Raw genomic sequence first — 18,481 nt, 5'->3', positions numbered from 1 at the left:
CCACACAGTGCAATTGCATGACACCTGTCATGTAATTGCACTCGTGGCTGAGAAGGTTGAACAGTGCCTGTATGGACTTCCCAGTACTAAACTGAGGTTACAGCACAGCTTCCATGTAGTTCAGAACCTCTTACTCCAAACCACTGCGTAGCTTTGACTCACAGTTGAATACCATACAGTAGCAGTCTAAGTTGAAAAATTAACAATGTACGCATTTATCTTCCCCAGGGATGTGATGAGTTTAGGGATCACGTTGGTTGGTCATCAAAAGAAAATCATGAGCAGCATTCAGACTATGAGAGCACAAATGCTACATTTACACGGCACTGGCATCCAAGTGTGATAGACATTTCTCCCTTATGAGGGAGGTGACAGACTGAGAGAACAGCACTGGCCTTCAGTATATATGAAGTGCTGCTAGAAGACACTTGATTTCCTGGGTCCTTCCTGCAGTGAATAGAAGAGCTACAAGAAGCACCTACAGACTTGAACTCCTAAGTGCCACCAGAATTTATGAAAAGGGAATTAGGATCCACCAGTGGTGGCAAGGAAAACAGCAGTGACAATAAACAAAGTACTACCTGAATAAACATACAAACACCTTGAGCTCTCTAACCTCCTTTTTATCTAATAGACTTTTTAAATGTACATAAAAATTTAAAAAAGAATATATTTGTCAGATAAAATCATGATATTATTGTTGAATTCAACAAAATATTTTCCTTAAATCTGTGATTTCTGAATCTTTTTTTAATCATTTGTGTTTATTCTTCATAAAGACTTTCTTTTAGTATGATGTTTATATCTTTGGACCTTTTTAGTGCTACTTCAGTGACACATTACTACACTGGGTACCTCTGAATTTGAGTTCCTAGAGATTTAAGAAGCATGACCAAGCAATGTATATCTATCTGAACTTTGGTATCCCTTTGTGCCATTTCCTTTTGTTAAGTCAACACCATATTGACATGGCTAGCTAATTGGCAGGGAGTCAGGAAAATGCAAGTTGCCAAGAGCTCTGATATTTTTTAAAGAATTTTTTAAGGTTATACATATGCTATCTTTTAAAAGAAAATAAAAGAGAAAAAAAAAAGTAAGAAAAAGAAAAGCAATAATGACCCCTAAGTAGTTCTAGGCACTTTTAGCAAATTGTTTGCAAGATGATTTTAATGGACTAGAGTTAAACTGAGATATATTCTAAGATGTAGATCTACAACTGTAAACCTGCTGAGACACAGCATTGAATGGACAAGTGATTGTAGGAGTGTCTCAGAGTATGGGTGCAGTTCTCCAGTGTTACCTAAACCATTTAATCTGAGCACATCACATTTTTTTCAGTACTCTGCATTAGCAAATCTAAGAGAAATAGCTGGTGTATATTTTCTGAGTTTAAGCCGTATGCAGTCCAGCTGTCAGAATAAGGACATAGCTTTTATATGAGAACTGTAGAGCATGAGACAAGGGGCAGTTCAGAATTTTCAATTTTTTTACAAGCTTTTGCTGCTCTGAACGAACATGCGTGTGCGTGGTCACACAGTCACAACAGTCATTCATCAGGAACAGAGATGCAAAGGTAGTTGCTCAATGGAATATCTTTTTACATCATTTATTTATATATAAATTTTCTTTGATTAAAATATTTAATTACCATAAGCAATAATGAACAGAGTCTTTACAGATATTGCAAGAATGTACATGAACCAGAGAGAAATGCTTTAAAAAAAAAATCTGAAAATTGTGAACTACCCCAGCAATGAAATGCTGTACTTCCAAAGAGAATTGGGCTGCTTCTATTGATTTTGATAGAGAAAGATCCCAGGGATCAGTCATAAATTGGTCTGGTTTGATAATGTGGGCATCCACACAAAAAAAATTAAAAACAAAAGAAAAACCTTGTAAATGTTCCTTTGTAAAACTTGTAAATTTTATTTATACTGTCTTGTTTTGTACACACGTTTATGTGTAGTGAGCTCTGAATACATTGAAAATGCACTATATTTTTCTATTTTACTTGCAGAGCATCACAAACAAACGTATATTCAGTGCTACATAATGTGTTTTCCCACATTTAGGACCAAAGATAGTTATCAAAAACGTAAATGCATCCTTTCCCCCCCCTCCTTTTTTCTCCCCCTTTTTAGATCACTGTACAGTGTTATATTTGTCATTTTATTTATTTGTTTCACTAGAAAAATCAGTTTGGTTATACTAATTTTTTGTCCCCACCCACCTTTGTTGAAGAAAATCTGTAAAAAGCTTTTAACTAGCATAATCCCGATACATAGACACTTCCATTTGTAATCTTTGTAATAGACTGTAAATATATTTTTGGAACTATAATGCAATGTGCATAAGGGTTATTTTTCAGTGTCCATATATGATTGTTTATACAATTCACAGCACTTTACAGTCATGCTGAGAAGCCTAATTTATTGCCTGGATTGGGCAGAGTAAGAAAAAATGGTGACTATTCTTATTTCGTATTAGATTGTCATTCAGTTGTAACGGAGTTATTTTCACGTATGCAGCTCAAGCTGTTTTTTTAACTATTAAAATAATTTTCTAAAAAATCTGTAGGAGTAAGACGCAGAGTAGACTGCATGCCCAATATTGGAATTAGTGCACCCAAGCACTCGGCCAAGGCACTTCAAGTAGCCATTAGAACACAATTAAAAAATACACAATTAATAAACATCCATTTTGTGTTATAACAAATGCTAAGTGCCTCACTACTGTGGTGAGCATCTGTGGGCAGCTGGGCAGGGTGCTTGACAGTCTTGTTGCTGCTTTAGGCACCCAGCTAGGAATTCAGGAGTCCTTAAGTTCAGACACCTGCTTCCTTATAAATCTCGGCTACTGTTTCTAAGGGCTTGGTCATCAAAGGTGCAATGCAGCAATGCTGGTATTGCTGAGAATCTACAAACCCTAAATGCAAAAGAATTGAGGCCAGGCTTCACCTTTAGGACTTGTTCAATATTCTGAAGCACAGAGGCCTCAAAGCATGTGTGGTGATTTGGGCTCACGCAAGTACAAGCGAGGGCCCTAATGGTATTTCTTCCTTAATTTTCCTGGTTTGATTTAAGCCATCTTCTTTGAATAGTAAATATATTTTAGCATTCATCTATATACCTTGACTGCCTTAATGTTGCCACAGATTTTTACACATTTGAAAGTGGTAGAGTAGACTCAGAAAGCACAATCGCGATCAACCGCAATCAATCAGATAACTTATCTACATGTTCAGATCATTACTGCAATTTAGAGCACATGCATGTAAAAATGGATTTGTAACTGGTAGAGCAGCAAAATATTGACATCAGTTGCAGTTCCCCAGGTTTCAGAAAACACAGTCCAGGGTAAGAAAAAAAAATGCCAGAGAAAGTTGATGCTCATGGAAGGAACTGAAGAATAAGTTGGGTTGAGGAGAGAATGAAAGGCTAAATGATGAAAGAAAGGAAAAATTCAGTTCTGGTTTTATTTCAAAGAATTTGGACATTGTGCATTGCTAGTGACAGATTATGAGGCTGTCAGTGAGACTCATATTTCTTGACTTTATTCATCTGCAAGCATCTAGAAGAGAGATGCGTAAAAAAAAGCAGGATGAATCTCCCTCTGGGAATGCTTATCTCCATTAGAGGGAAGGTAGAGGGAAGCCAGATGATTAGCTAAAATTAGGCGTCTAATATCTATATAGCTAAAGTTAGGTAAAGTGATTCCTACCCTATCTGTCCTTGGCTGCTACAGTTTTCCTTGTAAGCCGAGTGTCATAGAAAGGCAGCTCCTCCACCACTGGTATATCCCAGAATGTATTTAAACTGGGCTTTATTACAGAGAGAGGTGATTTTTTATTATTATCATTATTATTATTATTATTATTCAGAGACTTGTAACAGACCATCTAAATGCTTTTTGTATGTGGATATCAATTCTTGAAAATTTTTGTGATTGTTCTGAGGAAGACCCGCCTAGTAAATTACAGTTATTTAATATTTTAAATAATCAGAAATATTTGCTGACATACTGCTTTAGTCCAGAGGTTATGTGATCAGATATGATAGTTGCTGTTTGCAAAACCATGTTTATCTAAAGCTTTGTCATGTAAAATCTCCAGGAGGCAAAGATGCTTAAATGTATCTCAAATTGAATGTTGCCCTTAATATCTCAATAATTGAGCTCTGTCTGTATTATTTTCAATTTAAAATGAGGTTTTTTATATTTGTTTAACCTTGAATTATCTGGCAGCCACTGAGGGAGTTTGAAAAAGTGATTTTAAATTAAATTTGCTTTTTTCCACTAATAGTAATATACGATGAATAGTTTCCACTGTTTTGAATGTTACAAATCTATTGCTTTAATGTGGGGGATGAACGGGGTTTATTTTTGTTTTGTTGTTGGTATTTTTTTACATTTATTGGTTAGTAGTTGAAATAAAAAAAATAATAATTTGTCCTTAACTTTCTAAGTAATTCATATATAGCAATTTTGAGAGTAATTTAAAATCCATGACTTTTGGGTTACTGCTGGGAGGGTGATCATGTCACTACAGCCATAATGCCAGGTGATACAGAAACACCCTGCCACAAGGGCAGCTTCAGCCAACATTCTGTTGCCCAGTAATGACATGAAGCAGTTCACTGGCTGTGTGAAAGGATTGAAGGGCAACTCAACCAAAAAATGGTCATTTCACCTTTTAAAGCTATGTTTGTGACATTTTAGAGCTAAAACATCCTTAATTCATTGCTTCCCTGCATGTGGTTTAAAACTGATGTGCTCATGATATGCATTTGATCTTTGGTGGATTTTGTTTGTTGGTTGGGCTGTTTCTCATATTTGTTTTATTTTAAACAAGTGACATTTGAGGTTCCCATGGAAGAGAACAAATCCCGTACAGAATGACAAGTGCTGTTTTAGAAAAGTGTAATACAAATTCTTGCCCAAGAGCCATTCTGGCAGCAGATGCTGCAGAGGTATTCAGAGAGTTGGTGCTATGATTTGCTGAGCACCTATCACAACAGGTTTTCTCCATCTTCAGAACTTGTTAGGATTGTACTTCTGTTCAATTAACTGATATATGGAAACAGGTGAATTTTTTCCCCCCTAACTTGTGGTGGACCTACATTTGGTAGATTTGAGATTTCTGAGATGACTCAAAAGCCTTAGCCAAAAACAAATTTCCAGTAAAACAAGAAATCCTGGGCTGCAGCCTATGTTTTTTCTTGTAATCCCTTAAGGGTTTCAAATGTAGCCAACAATTACTTTTAAACAGGTATCTTTACTGTTTGAATAGTGCAGCCGTCTGTTTACTAGGAAATAGGCAGTTCTGCAATTAAAGTTCCTGCAAAAATGGATTGGGGAGGGAATACAATGGTTTAGGGGAAAAAAGAAGGAAAAACCTCATTGAACAAATGGACTCTGAAACCCAAAATATAACAGGGCTCCCCATTTTTGTAACACATTCCATACAGGGATTTGAAAAATATAAAGGATTAAACCACAGGCATAAAAACTACAATATCCTGATGAAAGAGTTGTGGCAGGATGCAAGCTAATTTTGTGAGAGTTTTTCCTCTGGATTTGTTTTTTTTTGAGACTTTTAAGTTACAATAATCGACACATACATTTAGAGCCAAATCTGTTGGGACAAAACAAAATGGATAAAATTTGCATGTCTATAATATCCATGAAATTCTCAGAGCACTTTCAGGGTGGGCAAGGGTTAGGCAGTTTGAAAGTGAAAGGAGTGATGTGTACACCCTGTAGGTTACATCCAACAAGATTATGAAAGGTTAGAAATTATGGATGAAAACCCTCGCTTTGGTACATGGTGAGAAGTCAGAAGATGGGAGGGAGTGGAGAGAGAGCTGTGAAGTCATTCACAGTGTCTAAGTTGTAGGGTTCTACAAGACATTCCTGGCAGGGTAGTTGAGTGTGAAGATTTTTTAAGTAAAGAGACACTGTTAATATAATATACCTAATAATGTAGTGTAGAGTGGTTTCAGTACTCTGATTTTTCCTCAGGCCAGATTGGAATTTGTCAAAGAGACTAAATTGAGACAGATGGGAAAGCAACTGGTAATACACAACTCATTCAAGCAGACTTGAAATCGAGACATGAAAGGAGATTTTTACAATAAAAGCCCGAAAATAGGACATGAACTGTAATGGTATTTACTCTCAGATGATTTTAGAGTAGCTCTCTTTTAAGTCTTGTATAATGATAGCAGATTTTAGCACTTATACCATACAAATTGGGTGAAATTAATGTCTAATTAAAGTGACCAAAAAAGAACCACAAGTTAAAAAATAACTGATGTCTTGATAGACTATGAAAAAAGATGTGATACAACCAGGCAAAACTTGTGTAGCCAGCCAAATGAATCTTGGACAAAACAAGACATAATGCCTGGTGCCAGAAGAACTAAATCAGGAATAGAAAATCTATTCATCCATAGACCAAGGCTTTTGCATTTAATTGAACCAAATAACCAATTGTAGAGCTGTGCTGCTAATAATAATTAATAATAAAAAACTACAACTTAGAGGTCCTCTGATGAATCATAACATGGCTCACACTGAAAAACACACACAGTGCTATGAGCCATAGCTGTGCCCAAAGACTTATGTGTGCTACTAGTATTAGAGTTCCATGACTCTGAGTTTGTCATTTATAAACTAGAGGCATTATAGCCCCAAGCCCATAACTAAAGCCTTCCTCTTTTGTGCCAAAACAAAGAAGGAATAATGAGAGTCTGTAGGACCAAGCAAGTGCAATAGAAATTATCTTGTATTATATTGCCCAGAGACGTAGCATCTCTCTCTCACTGCACATATTCAAGAACCATCTGGATGCAATCCTGTTCTGTGTGCTCTAGGACAACCCTGCTTGAGCAGTGAGGTTGGACCAGATGACCCAGTGTGGTCCCTTCCAACCTGACCCATTCTGTGATTCTATGATTACTTCCTTAGAATTATGAAGAAATCCATGAATTTACATTAAGGAACAAACTTCCTGATCCAAAGATACTGTCTCACTGAGAAGAAAAATAATCCATTATTTTTACTGAAACATTCAAACCTGGCTTGCAAGAGTGTAGACTTAATGATAGATAGATAGATAGATAGATAGATAGATAGATAGATAGATAGATAGATAGATAGATAGATAGATAGATAGATAGAATGTATCCGCATTGATCCCTCTCATTTCATGTCTGTAGAAACATTACTCAGGCAATTTCTTGACTGTTGTTCAACCTGTGCTACTATGCCAACTTCCACTGGCTTCCTGAAGGTCTGCGTGTCCATTTTGACATGTCTGCTGTAAAATGTTTTCATTTCCTTTTCTCAGGGACAAACAGCCTGTGCCAAGAACACACGTGTAGCTTAACAGAAAGAAGGTGCAGGAATCTCAGATTTGTTCTCTCCAGCATGTTCTTTTCAGTCATAGTCATAAATTGTGTTATTCCCCTGATGTTTCGCATAGTACATTGCATGAGAAATCTGATTTGCCTGGAAGAAACTTAGTAAAATCACCCAGATACCTCCTGAAGACCACTCAGAAATGGTATTTTTTAAGAGATTGAGTGATTAGGAGTTTTGTTCAGAAAGTGAAAGAGTTGCAGAGCTCTTGCCCTCAGGCCATTTCATTTCAGGTCTCTCTCCTGATTTGTTTACTGGAGGAGCCATAAATCATCCCTTATATTAATCTATACAAAATAGCAGCATCTCCTTCACTACTAGACAATATTTGTACCCTCATAGGCTGCTGGAGAAAAAGACAGGGTTAGATTAAAATCCAAGCCAATATGCCTATCTGAAGAAATTGGACCAGCAAGGCACTGAGAGGTATTCCTAATGAGGATTCTCCTTTAATATTACTGGGCCTCAACCACTTAGTGCTGTGGAGAAATGATTCATTGCTGTTGTGGAGGGAAAAGCTGCTCTTTACTACAGAGGTTCCCTACACTTCAGTTCATCCACTGCCAATAGCAGGAATGGAGGCAGGGAAGGAGAATAAAAAATAGCTTTCAGGCATTTCTTTGTAGTGCTCTTTTCAAGAGAAATAATTGTCTCAATGCCTACATTACCTAAATTTGTGCAAGAGGCAAATCCTCTTTTATACCTTTTACTTGCTGGCAAAAGCATCCCAATTAGGCTGTGTGCTCTTTGTTGAAAGTCTCAGCCACAAGCTGCCTCCTATTCCATGAATCTGCTTTCCTAACAGCAGGATGACTCCCAGGCAGTACCTTTCTTGCAGTAGCTACTTGAGTGTCCCAACACCAAATTCCCTCTGCTTGTCCATGTTTGTTACCTCGTGCAGAGCTGCCTTTGAGGGATATTTTCTCAGCCATGAGGTAGGAAGCTATTTGTAGCACTATGCTCTACTTCAATTTCTCCCCAGCTGGCATCAGTTATTAACACTTACCTAGCAGCACCCATGCTTCCCTGCAGGGTAAGCAGAAGATGATCATGAGCAAGGAATATTTACTACCCAGCACCAACAAAAGCAATGTCTGTCTACAACCAACAATGAGTCAGAGAGACCACTCCTAAGTGGTCAGAAGTCATTAGTGTTGGTAAAAACAAATCAAAACAAACAGGAAAAAGAAGTGTGTTTACAGTGGGGGGAATTGTTGTATATGGAAGAGCAGAATGTCAGGCTTACATGGAATGCCCAGTTAACACCAGTGTTACAAGCTAATGGAGTTTATTTAAAATAATGTCAAAATCTTTCTGTTGGCAGTGCAATCTAAGGGGGAGCTGAATGGCAGAAAAAAAAAAAAACACCTGATGAAGGGATTATGTCAGGGAAGCAGGAGAAAAGAGCTACCTTTTGTGATTTTACACTTCTCACAATGAATGGGGGGGAAAGTCTCTTCATATTCTTTCATACTGTTATAAACATTTCTTATGGATTTTATGACATTAATATAGGTAGATTGTTGAAAATCATATGAAAACTAATGCTTGACCTGTGTCATCTGCGTCTGAATTATTTGCTGAAAAAGCAAAAAGATATACCTTAGGAATATTACCTGCTTTCAGTATAGAAAAGTATCTTAATAATTATTGAAAAGGGAAGAAAAATCTGTATAAAGTAAACCTTTAAAGTAGCTAATACCATTTTTACACTTGTATATTTTGAATAGGATTGTTCAAAGCTGAATTTATCTTTTTTTAAAATATCAGATGCTGTCAAGTTATTTGAATTCAAGATTACATATATATATTAAATATATATTAAGAATGCATATATATATAATATATACATACACATACAGAATATATATATGTATACACACACATATATATATATACATAGAAGCCAGATATCTTAGCAAAGACTTATGTATGTGCAAATGTGTCATTGAACCATTGCAGCATACTTTTGCAAAACAATAAATTATATTTGGCAGTGCTTAGACCTAAGTTCTATTGTGTTGTTGCTATTGTTTTTAATTTAAAACACCTTTTGGTGACAGAAGTCCTTGTTAGCTAAAGCCAGTGAGCATTAGTAAGCAGATGAATATGATGTAAATTGGTAGAAGCTGTTTGCTGCAAGCAGGAAGATATCTCACAGAGATGACATCCAGCTGTTACTGGGCTCACTCTCTCTCCTTTTTTAGCATAAATGCCAGAACAAGACAACAGATTGACTCCCCTCATGCTTGTTGATAGCTGAATCATGGCTATCCATGGTTCAGGATGTTGATGGACAGACATGTAATACCTGTCTGGCATCTTTATGTATATGACTCTCCTTATTTTCCTGTGATTTGATGAATGGCCTGCTTTTCTGGAACTTGTGGAAATGTTACGTATCTCTTGGGAGAGAAAGATGTAGAAAGACTAAGACTGACTCTACACTACTGTGCTGTGGGAAGGTATTACAAGAAGGCCAACATGATATTTTCAACCTCTAAAAAGGGTTGGTGTGGGAAAGGAGAGACTCGTGCATTGGTATTCATATGTTACCAGACACTTTGAGCTGCAGCTGCTTGCCTGGGAAAGGGTTGGTTAGAATAAGCCTAGTCAAAAATTGCCTCTGAAGTTATTTCCTGTACTGTACCATCCATTCCCTTCCTGATGCGCCTTTCCTTTTCAGAAATCCCCTCCTTCTTCCTCAGAAAATCTTGTTTGTGACACTTCTGTGGGAATGAGTGGACTGTTTTTCTGAGTAAAATGGAGATTTTTCTTGGAAGACATTGAGTGGCCTTCTTTTCCCAGAAGAGCTAGTATCTTAGTCTGCAGGCACCACACGTTGCCATATCATTCTGACACTGCTCAACTATTAGATAACGTGCATGTGATCTCTTTGATCCTTCTTTACATGTATCTCCTGTTGAAAGGATGAATTTAGAGATCTAGTTTCAGAGAAGGTTAGGGGCTGTGAATCCCTGACACTTCCTGATTTAGTGTTGGGATACATGATAGCTTACCCAGGGCACTCAGAGAGCTAGCTCTCATGGGGTTTCCTGTATGTGGAAGTCACAGTGTGGGTAGTGACTTTTTTTCTCTCATTTTTGATTTTGGATATGGCCTTGGTGTTTACCAGAGACTGGATAAGTAAGTGCTAAATCCAGCCATACAGATGGAGCAACCAAGAACTGAAGCCCTATCCTCGCTTCAGAGGCTTTATCTACCGTCTTTGACCGGCCTTCAGTTTCTCCAAACTGTTTTGGGTTTCCATCTCTTTCCAGGGAGATAGACTGTCTAATTCAAATGTGGAATGATATGGGACAGCATGGCAGCTAGAAACGAACCATTATGATATTGAGTAGCTGGTGATGCAAGGAAATTATCTCATTCATTTGCCATGTGTTGCACAGGGATCCTCATCTCCCATTTGTTATGCTTCATTCTTGTTTCATTCATGCTGTTATTGCACCTGGGCTCTTCTCTGGTGAAACTGGTACTTGGGCAGTGAGAGCTACTGGCAGCCCAGAGTAAAGCTGTGCCACAGTCCAGGGTGGCCCTGTACCCTATTTCATCTCTTGATCTAGAGAGCTTTGTTTTGGTGCTACCCAAAAAATATCAGGAGAGAGAGAGCCAATAAAAATATAACTTGAGGTTTTAAATACCTATGCATCAAAGTGACATTTTTGACTACCATTTATGTTTAGCTTTGAATAAATTCACACGTCAATCATTTTTACTAATTCAAAGGCTTACTTGTCTTCAAAATACTAAAAGGACCTATCAGAGTAAAAAATTTCTTCCGTTTTGAAAAGATTTCTCTCCTCAGAGTGCCTTTTTGATGAATTCTTTTCTCATGCATTCCATGCATTACTAGGGCTTCAAGGGGCAGGTGCAAAAAAATCTAATAGAAATGAGATTTAGCTTAGTTAATACCTTCCCTTCATGTAAAATTAGTCCCTAGGACACTTTACTAGAGACAGAAGAAAACTTTCTGTCCCTCCATTAGATTGCTTTCTCTAGCTCTTCTTTTTGTTTGTTAAGCCTCAGATATTATGGCTATTAATAATATCAGATCCTCTTCTCAGTTTATCATAAAACATCTTGTTCCCATTTTTTTCCACTTTGGTCACAGAGATGTATGTCGTGCAATGATGTGTTAATATCACTCTTCTCTTGAATGAGGAATGAGTCTCTTCCCTTTGATTCACGCTGTTAAATAATATAATCCATGTGCTGCAATGACAGATGCTACTTTGGAAGCAGCTATAAGTATATTGGTTGGTATAGCAGGGGGACATTCCTCTGCTAGTTTATTTTTCTTTAGTATTAGTGTTACATTGGCTTGTCTCAATGTCTATAACAAATTGCTTTTCTCCCAGGAATTTCAAATAATTTAGTTAAGAGATTTCTAGCCATATGTAAAATAATTTACATTCAGTCCTGGCCTACATCCATTAGTGCTAAAGCTATATTGTTTAGAGATTTCATATGACTAGTCTGTCACTAAATGTTCAGTAAAATCCGCATCTTATTCTTTCCTTTTTTTTTCAGTTCTGGGTTTGTTTTTTTGGGGCTTTTTAAGCAGGACAAGTAACATAAACATTGTCTTCAGGTGCCAAGTATCATATAATGACTGAGATGAGTCAGTTAAAATGTTTTCTAAGATTCTTCAGCCATACCAAGAGCTTCTGATAACACTGGGCTAAGGGAGAGTCTACTTTTATTAGCTTACATGCTAGAATCTGTCTGCCTTGTGTATGCTTTTTTAATTAAGCAGAGTTATATTTAACACACCCATTTCACCCTTGTCCTGCTTCTTTGTTTCAAACAGTTATTTACATCTTCTCCCAGTACTTGATTTTATACCCTAGTCCCCATCTGAAAAATTGCACCTCATTCATTTATTTCCTTTGTTTCCAATGCTGAAATTGTCAAGTATAACCCTGTGGCTCATTGAGATCCAACGTGAAACACAACTACATTTCCTTCATGTTAGAGGTGTTTGAGAATTTTTGAGTTTATTGATGTTTACCTACCCAGTCAATGAGAATTTTTGTCAAATAGTGGTGTATACATGGCAATGAAAATGATAGTGTAATTTGCCTCTATTACTTCCTGATATCAGGATTCTGCTGCACTGCAAATTTCATATCTGTTGTTATTATTTGTTTGACAGAATCAAAAACATGCCAGGTGCTTTGCAAAACAGACAACAAGAAAAATCCCTTTCCAGAAGAGATGACAGCCTGAATAGAAATGGCATAATGGCAGGAGACAAAGGAAGCAGAAAGGGGAAGCAAAACAAGAGTTATAACCATAAGATCATGAGATTGGTTTGGAGGCACAGTGAACGCTATGAGGCATTTTTTTAAAGCCCATAAGGACTGTAGTTGGGATTAGAAAATGGAAATGTAGAAAAGAAGCATGGAAAGGAATGGAGAAGAAGGGAGGAACAGACTGGCAACAGGAGGAAGAGTAAACAGAGGTGTATGGGAGAGGCCAGAACACACATCTGACAAACTGAGGATTATGGCTAATGACAAGGATGAAAGACCACATCTGAAGAGCATGATGATTTCAGGAGGATGGTGAAGCAGGACATGGCGATGCTGCTAGGGAGAGAAGAGCCAGCAAAGCTGCCCTGGAAGCCTGCCCTGGAAGCTCCTCACGCTAACATAACCCTGCTTCCCCATCTTCTTTCTAGCTCCCCTCTTATACATAAAATATGTATATAGAAGAGCAAAGGAGAAGGAGAAGCAGATAAATAAACTTTTCCAAAGATCCTGCTGGGGAAGAAGTTTAAGCTGTGATGATACAGATTTACTCCTACTGATACTCCTCGTGGTAGCAAGAGGCAGAGAGCATTCTGTTAGTCATACTCCTGCAGATGAATATATGTGAGTCTTTGCCTCTGCTTACAAATAGGCCTTGTTGAGAAATATTCAGCAAAATTATAATACACCAGCCAGTCTGGGACATTTTAAAATGTCCTTTCATTCTAGAACAGAAAGAAATTATACCACTCACGGTGGAATGGAAACAGGAAAGAAGAGTATTTTAACAGGTTTTTTTAATGCTGAAAATAACAATTTCAGTATTACAGAAAAATAAGAAGGGATTTTGCTCATTGTGGAGAAAAAAATACATATTATAACTTTTCATGAAATTTCTGATAAAATTGGAAATTATTTGGATTATGTAGGACTGGTTTTTCTGTTGTGGTTTTTTTTTTTTAGAAAATTGGTATTTTTAGAAGGAAACAGGAAAATTGCCATGTTCGGCCTGTCAGACATTTTAAAATACCCTGATTTCCAAGGTAAGAATTCTTCAGGAGTAAGAAAGCTGAAAAGTGGCCAGTCTAATCTCTTCCTCACTTCCTTCTCCTCTGCTTCTGTGATCAGACATGTCTAATGATTAGTCTGCAAAGAGCAAAGCCAGTTTCTATGTCTCCCCAAGAAAAGGCATTTTGCCAACTACATTAAGAATTTTTAACTGGATCTACTTACAGGAAGCTACTTTTTTGCTGCAGACTATGTGTCCACAAATCCTCCTCAAAGCTCTTCCATTTTGCCTGGAAAGGTTTATCAGAAAGCATGCTGGAAAGGCTCAGATCTTTCCGTCTCCAGTGAAACTGTTTCTGAACATAGTTATAGTTTAGCAGATGTACTGGTATGACAGTTGAGAGACTACTGCTGTTAATGAAGTATTCTATTACCTTGGCATATATAGACACTTTTCACTTGGTACTTCTGACTGCAAAGTATTGATGTTTAGGCTATTATAAGTACTTGTGCATTGTATTTTTTTGGTAAGTTTAAGAGGACAGAACTGGGTAGATTTTTCTTCTCCTTCAGGGTAACACAGCTTTTCACGAGTCATTCATCTTGAATGTATACAAGAGTGATATCAAGTTGGTTGTTGTGACACCTTATCATTATGACGCCCATTTTTAGTTTCTTCTAGCAGTGGAATGATTTGTCTCATGGAGACAATGGCCTTGTTTGAGAATGGTGACTCTGGATAAGATTAAAATAATTTGTTTGAGTGAGGAGGCAGCAACTGAAAGTCATAGCTGAAATATTACCAAAAATCCTTAACTGGTTGGATTTGTCCATCATTTGCTTGAAGATTTTGGTAAATGGTGCTTTTTTGGGTTTCCAAATGCCAGCAATGGCCAAGCACTTTCTTTTAATTTTCTTCAATTTGGACTTTGCTTAAGTTAATTAAGCTTTTGTCATCTCAGGGTACCATTTTAGCAATGAGATCTACAAGACCTTCTCTGTCAGTGTAAAAAATTTGGCTACTTAAGAACATATGAGGTATAGAGAGTAACTCAATGCTCAGCAGTGCTTGAAGAGTGATTCCCACCTCAGTAATTTCTCTCCACTGTCATCGAAATAATACTGGATTTAAATCCTATAGACATGGTGTCAATTTACCAAAATCTTTTCTGCCTAAATAATTCTTCAATTAAATGTAGCTCAAAGTTTTATAACAATCCACCTATCATTAAAAAAATGGGATTGCAAAGTAGTGTCATAATATCACCCCATAATACAGATTTTTTGCATATAATTTTTACATATTTGAAGGAACTCCACTAACTCAGTTGCATACAACTTTTTGCAATAAGAGACACAACATAAAGCAATATCAAAACACAGGTAATATTTCTACTAATTTTATTTAGCCAAGCTCCAGAGTTTGCATAATTTTGCCACTGCTTCTGGCATGATAGCAGATATGGAGGTTATCTATACCTGCCTAACTTTTGGTGCTGAGAGAAGATTCAGCTGTGTGGCACCTTACCACCCTCTGATACCAAAAAAAAGAAAAAGGAATTCCACTGGGAAATGTGGCATAACATCTGGGGAATGCAGTTTGACCTACCTTCTGGGTTCAGACACTGAACTGGATGCATGATTTGGGAAGGGATTTAATACCAGCTACCTCAGTAGCCACAAGGTGTTACAGGAAAAAGATTGAAAAAAAACCAAACTACCGTAATGTATCCTGAGACTGAAGGACAGCATGGTTATTTTGCCTATATATTAATTTCTAACCTTGCCTATACTTCTCCTCACAATCTTTCCCTGATACTGTCTGTCAGCTCTTTCAAGAAGACACTTGGTTGTGCATAAAGTAGGAATAGCTGCACTGACTCAAGCCACGAGCCCACACAGCCCTGTGTACCTGGCTGTGTGCCTTGGTGGGGGCACAGTCTTGCTTTAAGGCCTCCACTGATCCCTGCAGATCAGGGAAACCTTCAGCTGTTCACTTCCAGACATCTTCAGGGCTCTATATCCAATATGTACAGTTCAAATACTTCCCAAATCAGGGCAGTGCACTATGATGAGTAGTCTGAATTTGTCCTATATTCTGTGAATTTACTTCTTTCTTCTGTCAATCTTCTCTCTCTGTCGTGCCCTTCTTTCTCCTGAAGTAGAATGACCAGGGCTGCATGAATTATTCAAAATAAGAGTGTATGATGTATTTATACAGTGATATAGCGATACAGTGTATTTATACTGTGATATATATATATATATGTTTTCTATTTTGTTTACAGTTTCTTTCTTAATCATCCAAATATCCTGTTTCACATTTTTACTTGATACTGGGTGCTTGACTTGATGTTTTCAGAGACATGTCTGATGTTAATTCCTTATTTTTTTCTTCTCAAGCAATAGTTAATTCGTAGTCCCTTCCTGTGTGTGTAGAGTTAGACTTATTTACCCCTTGTTCAGTTCTTTCTGTTTTATCAGATTTCATCACTCCTTCATGGCCAAGGGCATTGAAAATTGTGAAATCATTTTGCAGTTCTTTCCAGGCAGTTCCTTACTGATTTAAATTACAAAAAGCATTTTGTATCAAACTTTCTCATCTGACAGTTCTTAGATATCACATTTCCCTTTACTACTAATAAAAGTACTTTTGCTTAAATCCTTTGTTTTATTTCATGCTTCAGTCCAGGAATCTTTGCAAACACTAAGTACCCAATTGCTATAATTCACTTCTATGTTTTTTAAGGTTGGGGGAGGGAGGACTTCAAACTACTGTCATTTGTGTTTTATTAACTGGAAACCTTAAAAGAAGATTTTAGACCTTCTTATTGCCTCCTGGTTCTGACAGAGTGGTTATGCAACTTTCAGAGTGAAAAATTGCTAAGGGCTAGATCCATAAACTGCATCAAGGAATGCCTTTAGCCTCTTAGATCTCCTTTCTCCTTGCAAAAGGTGTAAGCCCAGATTAGTTACATCCCTCTACACTAAAAAGAGAAAGCCTGGGTGTTAAGCAACAACCTCCACCAACTCTTTCATACTGAGCAGGCAACAGTCTGAGTGAACAGACGAAACATTCAGATGGGCTAAATTAAACCAGAGAGTGGTGTACTGATATTGGTATATTTTTCAACACTGCCTTGCTCATGGGACTCTAAGGTGCTGTGAGGTAAGACTTTCAGAATCTCTCCCACAGCAGCTGTTGTTGATCCCACTATTTCCTGCAGTGAGCTCTAGAACCAAACTACAATGCTGAGGTCACAATCCTTCTTTTTCTCTAGCACAGTTGAATTTTCAGGGTTCGGCAACAACTGAATAGACTTTGGGGAACTACCCTGTCAGCATGAGCACTCAAAGCTGTGTTTAGCCACTTCTGTTCAAGTGCAAGTTTAAGCTGAGGTCTAAGTTACGACACCAGTGAAAGCAGTGATAAGAATTTGAATCCCAGCATTGCAGACCTGTTAAACTTTCTTGTGAGAAAGGACTCACTTTATGTAACCCTTATATAACCTTCGCTCAAATGGCACTCTTGCAATCCTCCAAAACCTATGCTTGGTCTACACAAGTGTTGTGCCATGACCCATGTTACCATGTGAATACTGACAGTATGTAAATGTAGACAGGTGAGTAGACCCTATGAGTTATAAGTATTCATAACATATGAAAAATCTTAGATAGTGGGGAAAGGAGTGAGCAACATAAGTGAACCATGACTGACATTTAGTGTTTCCCAAGCTGAGTTGTATACTAAATATTTGAGAGAAAGAACTGAGAGCATATTTATTTATTTATTTATTTATTTAATATTTTAGAAACACTTCCACTTGCCAATATTTAAAAAAACTACAAAAAAACCAAACCAAACAACAACGAAAAAAAAAATCAAACAAAAAAACCCCACACCACAGTTATGTACTGTGCTTATTTTTCTGTAGTTATAAAAGTAATTCTATCAAAACATATAGCTATACTAATCTGGCCAGTGACAAAAGTGAACCAGCTACCAGTGGAGGTTTGGGATGATGAATTTCTACCTGTTCTATTACATTTTAGGTACCTGTAAATCCTTGTCTGAAACAGTAGAACTTTAAGAACTAATAAGCAAAAAATGAAGACTCTGCAAACTATCTAATCAATCTGCCCTGTGATTTTTAAAAAGAACAAGCTCTGAATGACTACTATCCTTATCTCTGTCATCTATATCTATTCATCTACATTAATACAAGCTTCTGTTGTCTATATCGATGTATCAATATTAATACAGGCTAGTTCACACATTTGTAATTATTTTCTTTCTCAGTTTGTTAGATTTATCTGTTGGCACGGTCTCTCCAGTGCTTCAGCTTTTTTTGTTTTGCTGATATTAACATTAATGGGTTCTACTTTTTAATTGATAGGTATTAATTGAGTAAGGATGTCAGGTAGCAATAAAATAAAAGACAATGAACAGAAACTTGAGATTAAGGAAAAATTCATAACAAATCCCAGGTCAGCCTGTCCTTCCTGGTGTGTACTGGGCAGGCACAACGCTTTTTGTATATAATGCCAAAATGGCACAGAAGTGTGTTTTTATGCACTGACACACAATAACAGTAAAGCTCTTTTGAGGCCTCATATACTTAGAGACATGAAGGAACCCGTAGAAGCCTGTGTTTTTAAACTTGTCAAAAAACATCTAAGTGATAATTTTGTGCCAGTTCTGATATTTTATGTTCACACCAGATCCTAGAAAAATTCCCCTTCCTTGTTCACAGCCCATGTCACCAGCCCTTTCTAGCTCT

At 37.2% G+C, this 18,481-nt stretch overlaps 1 protein-coding gene across 5 annotated transcripts in view; it reads left to right on the top strand.

Annotated features, from left to right (window-relative positions):
• Positions 1–16,362, top strand: part of EPHA7 (EPH receptor A7) — a 165,655-nt gene extending 149,293 nt beyond the window's left edge. For 3 of the 5 annotated variants that reach the window (XM_030944409.1, XM_030944412.1, XM_030944408.1), the window contains one exon: positions 12,596–16,362. In XM_030944409.1, the coding sequence (XP_030800269.1) occupies positions 12,596–12,791 (196 nt within the window). In that variant the 3' untranslated portion in view covers positions 12,792–16,362. Of the gene's footprint in view, positions 1–228; positions 2,341–12,595 lie in introns of those variants that run through there. The other 2 variants (XM_030944411.1, XM_030944410.1) reach the window with 1 other exon arrangement.
• The last annotated feature ends 2,119 nt before the right edge of the window (positions 16,363–18,481 follow it).

The sequence above is a fragment of the Camarhynchus parvulus genome, chromosome 3 (genome assembly GCF_901933205.1).
Source record: "Camarhynchus parvulus chromosome 3, STF_HiC, whole genome shotgun sequence".
NCBI lineage: Eukaryota > Metazoa > Chordata > Aves > Passeriformes > Thraupidae > Camarhynchus > Camarhynchus parvulus.
Note: the sequence above shows the minus strand (reverse complement) of the source record. Positions and strands in the feature narration are given on the sequence as shown.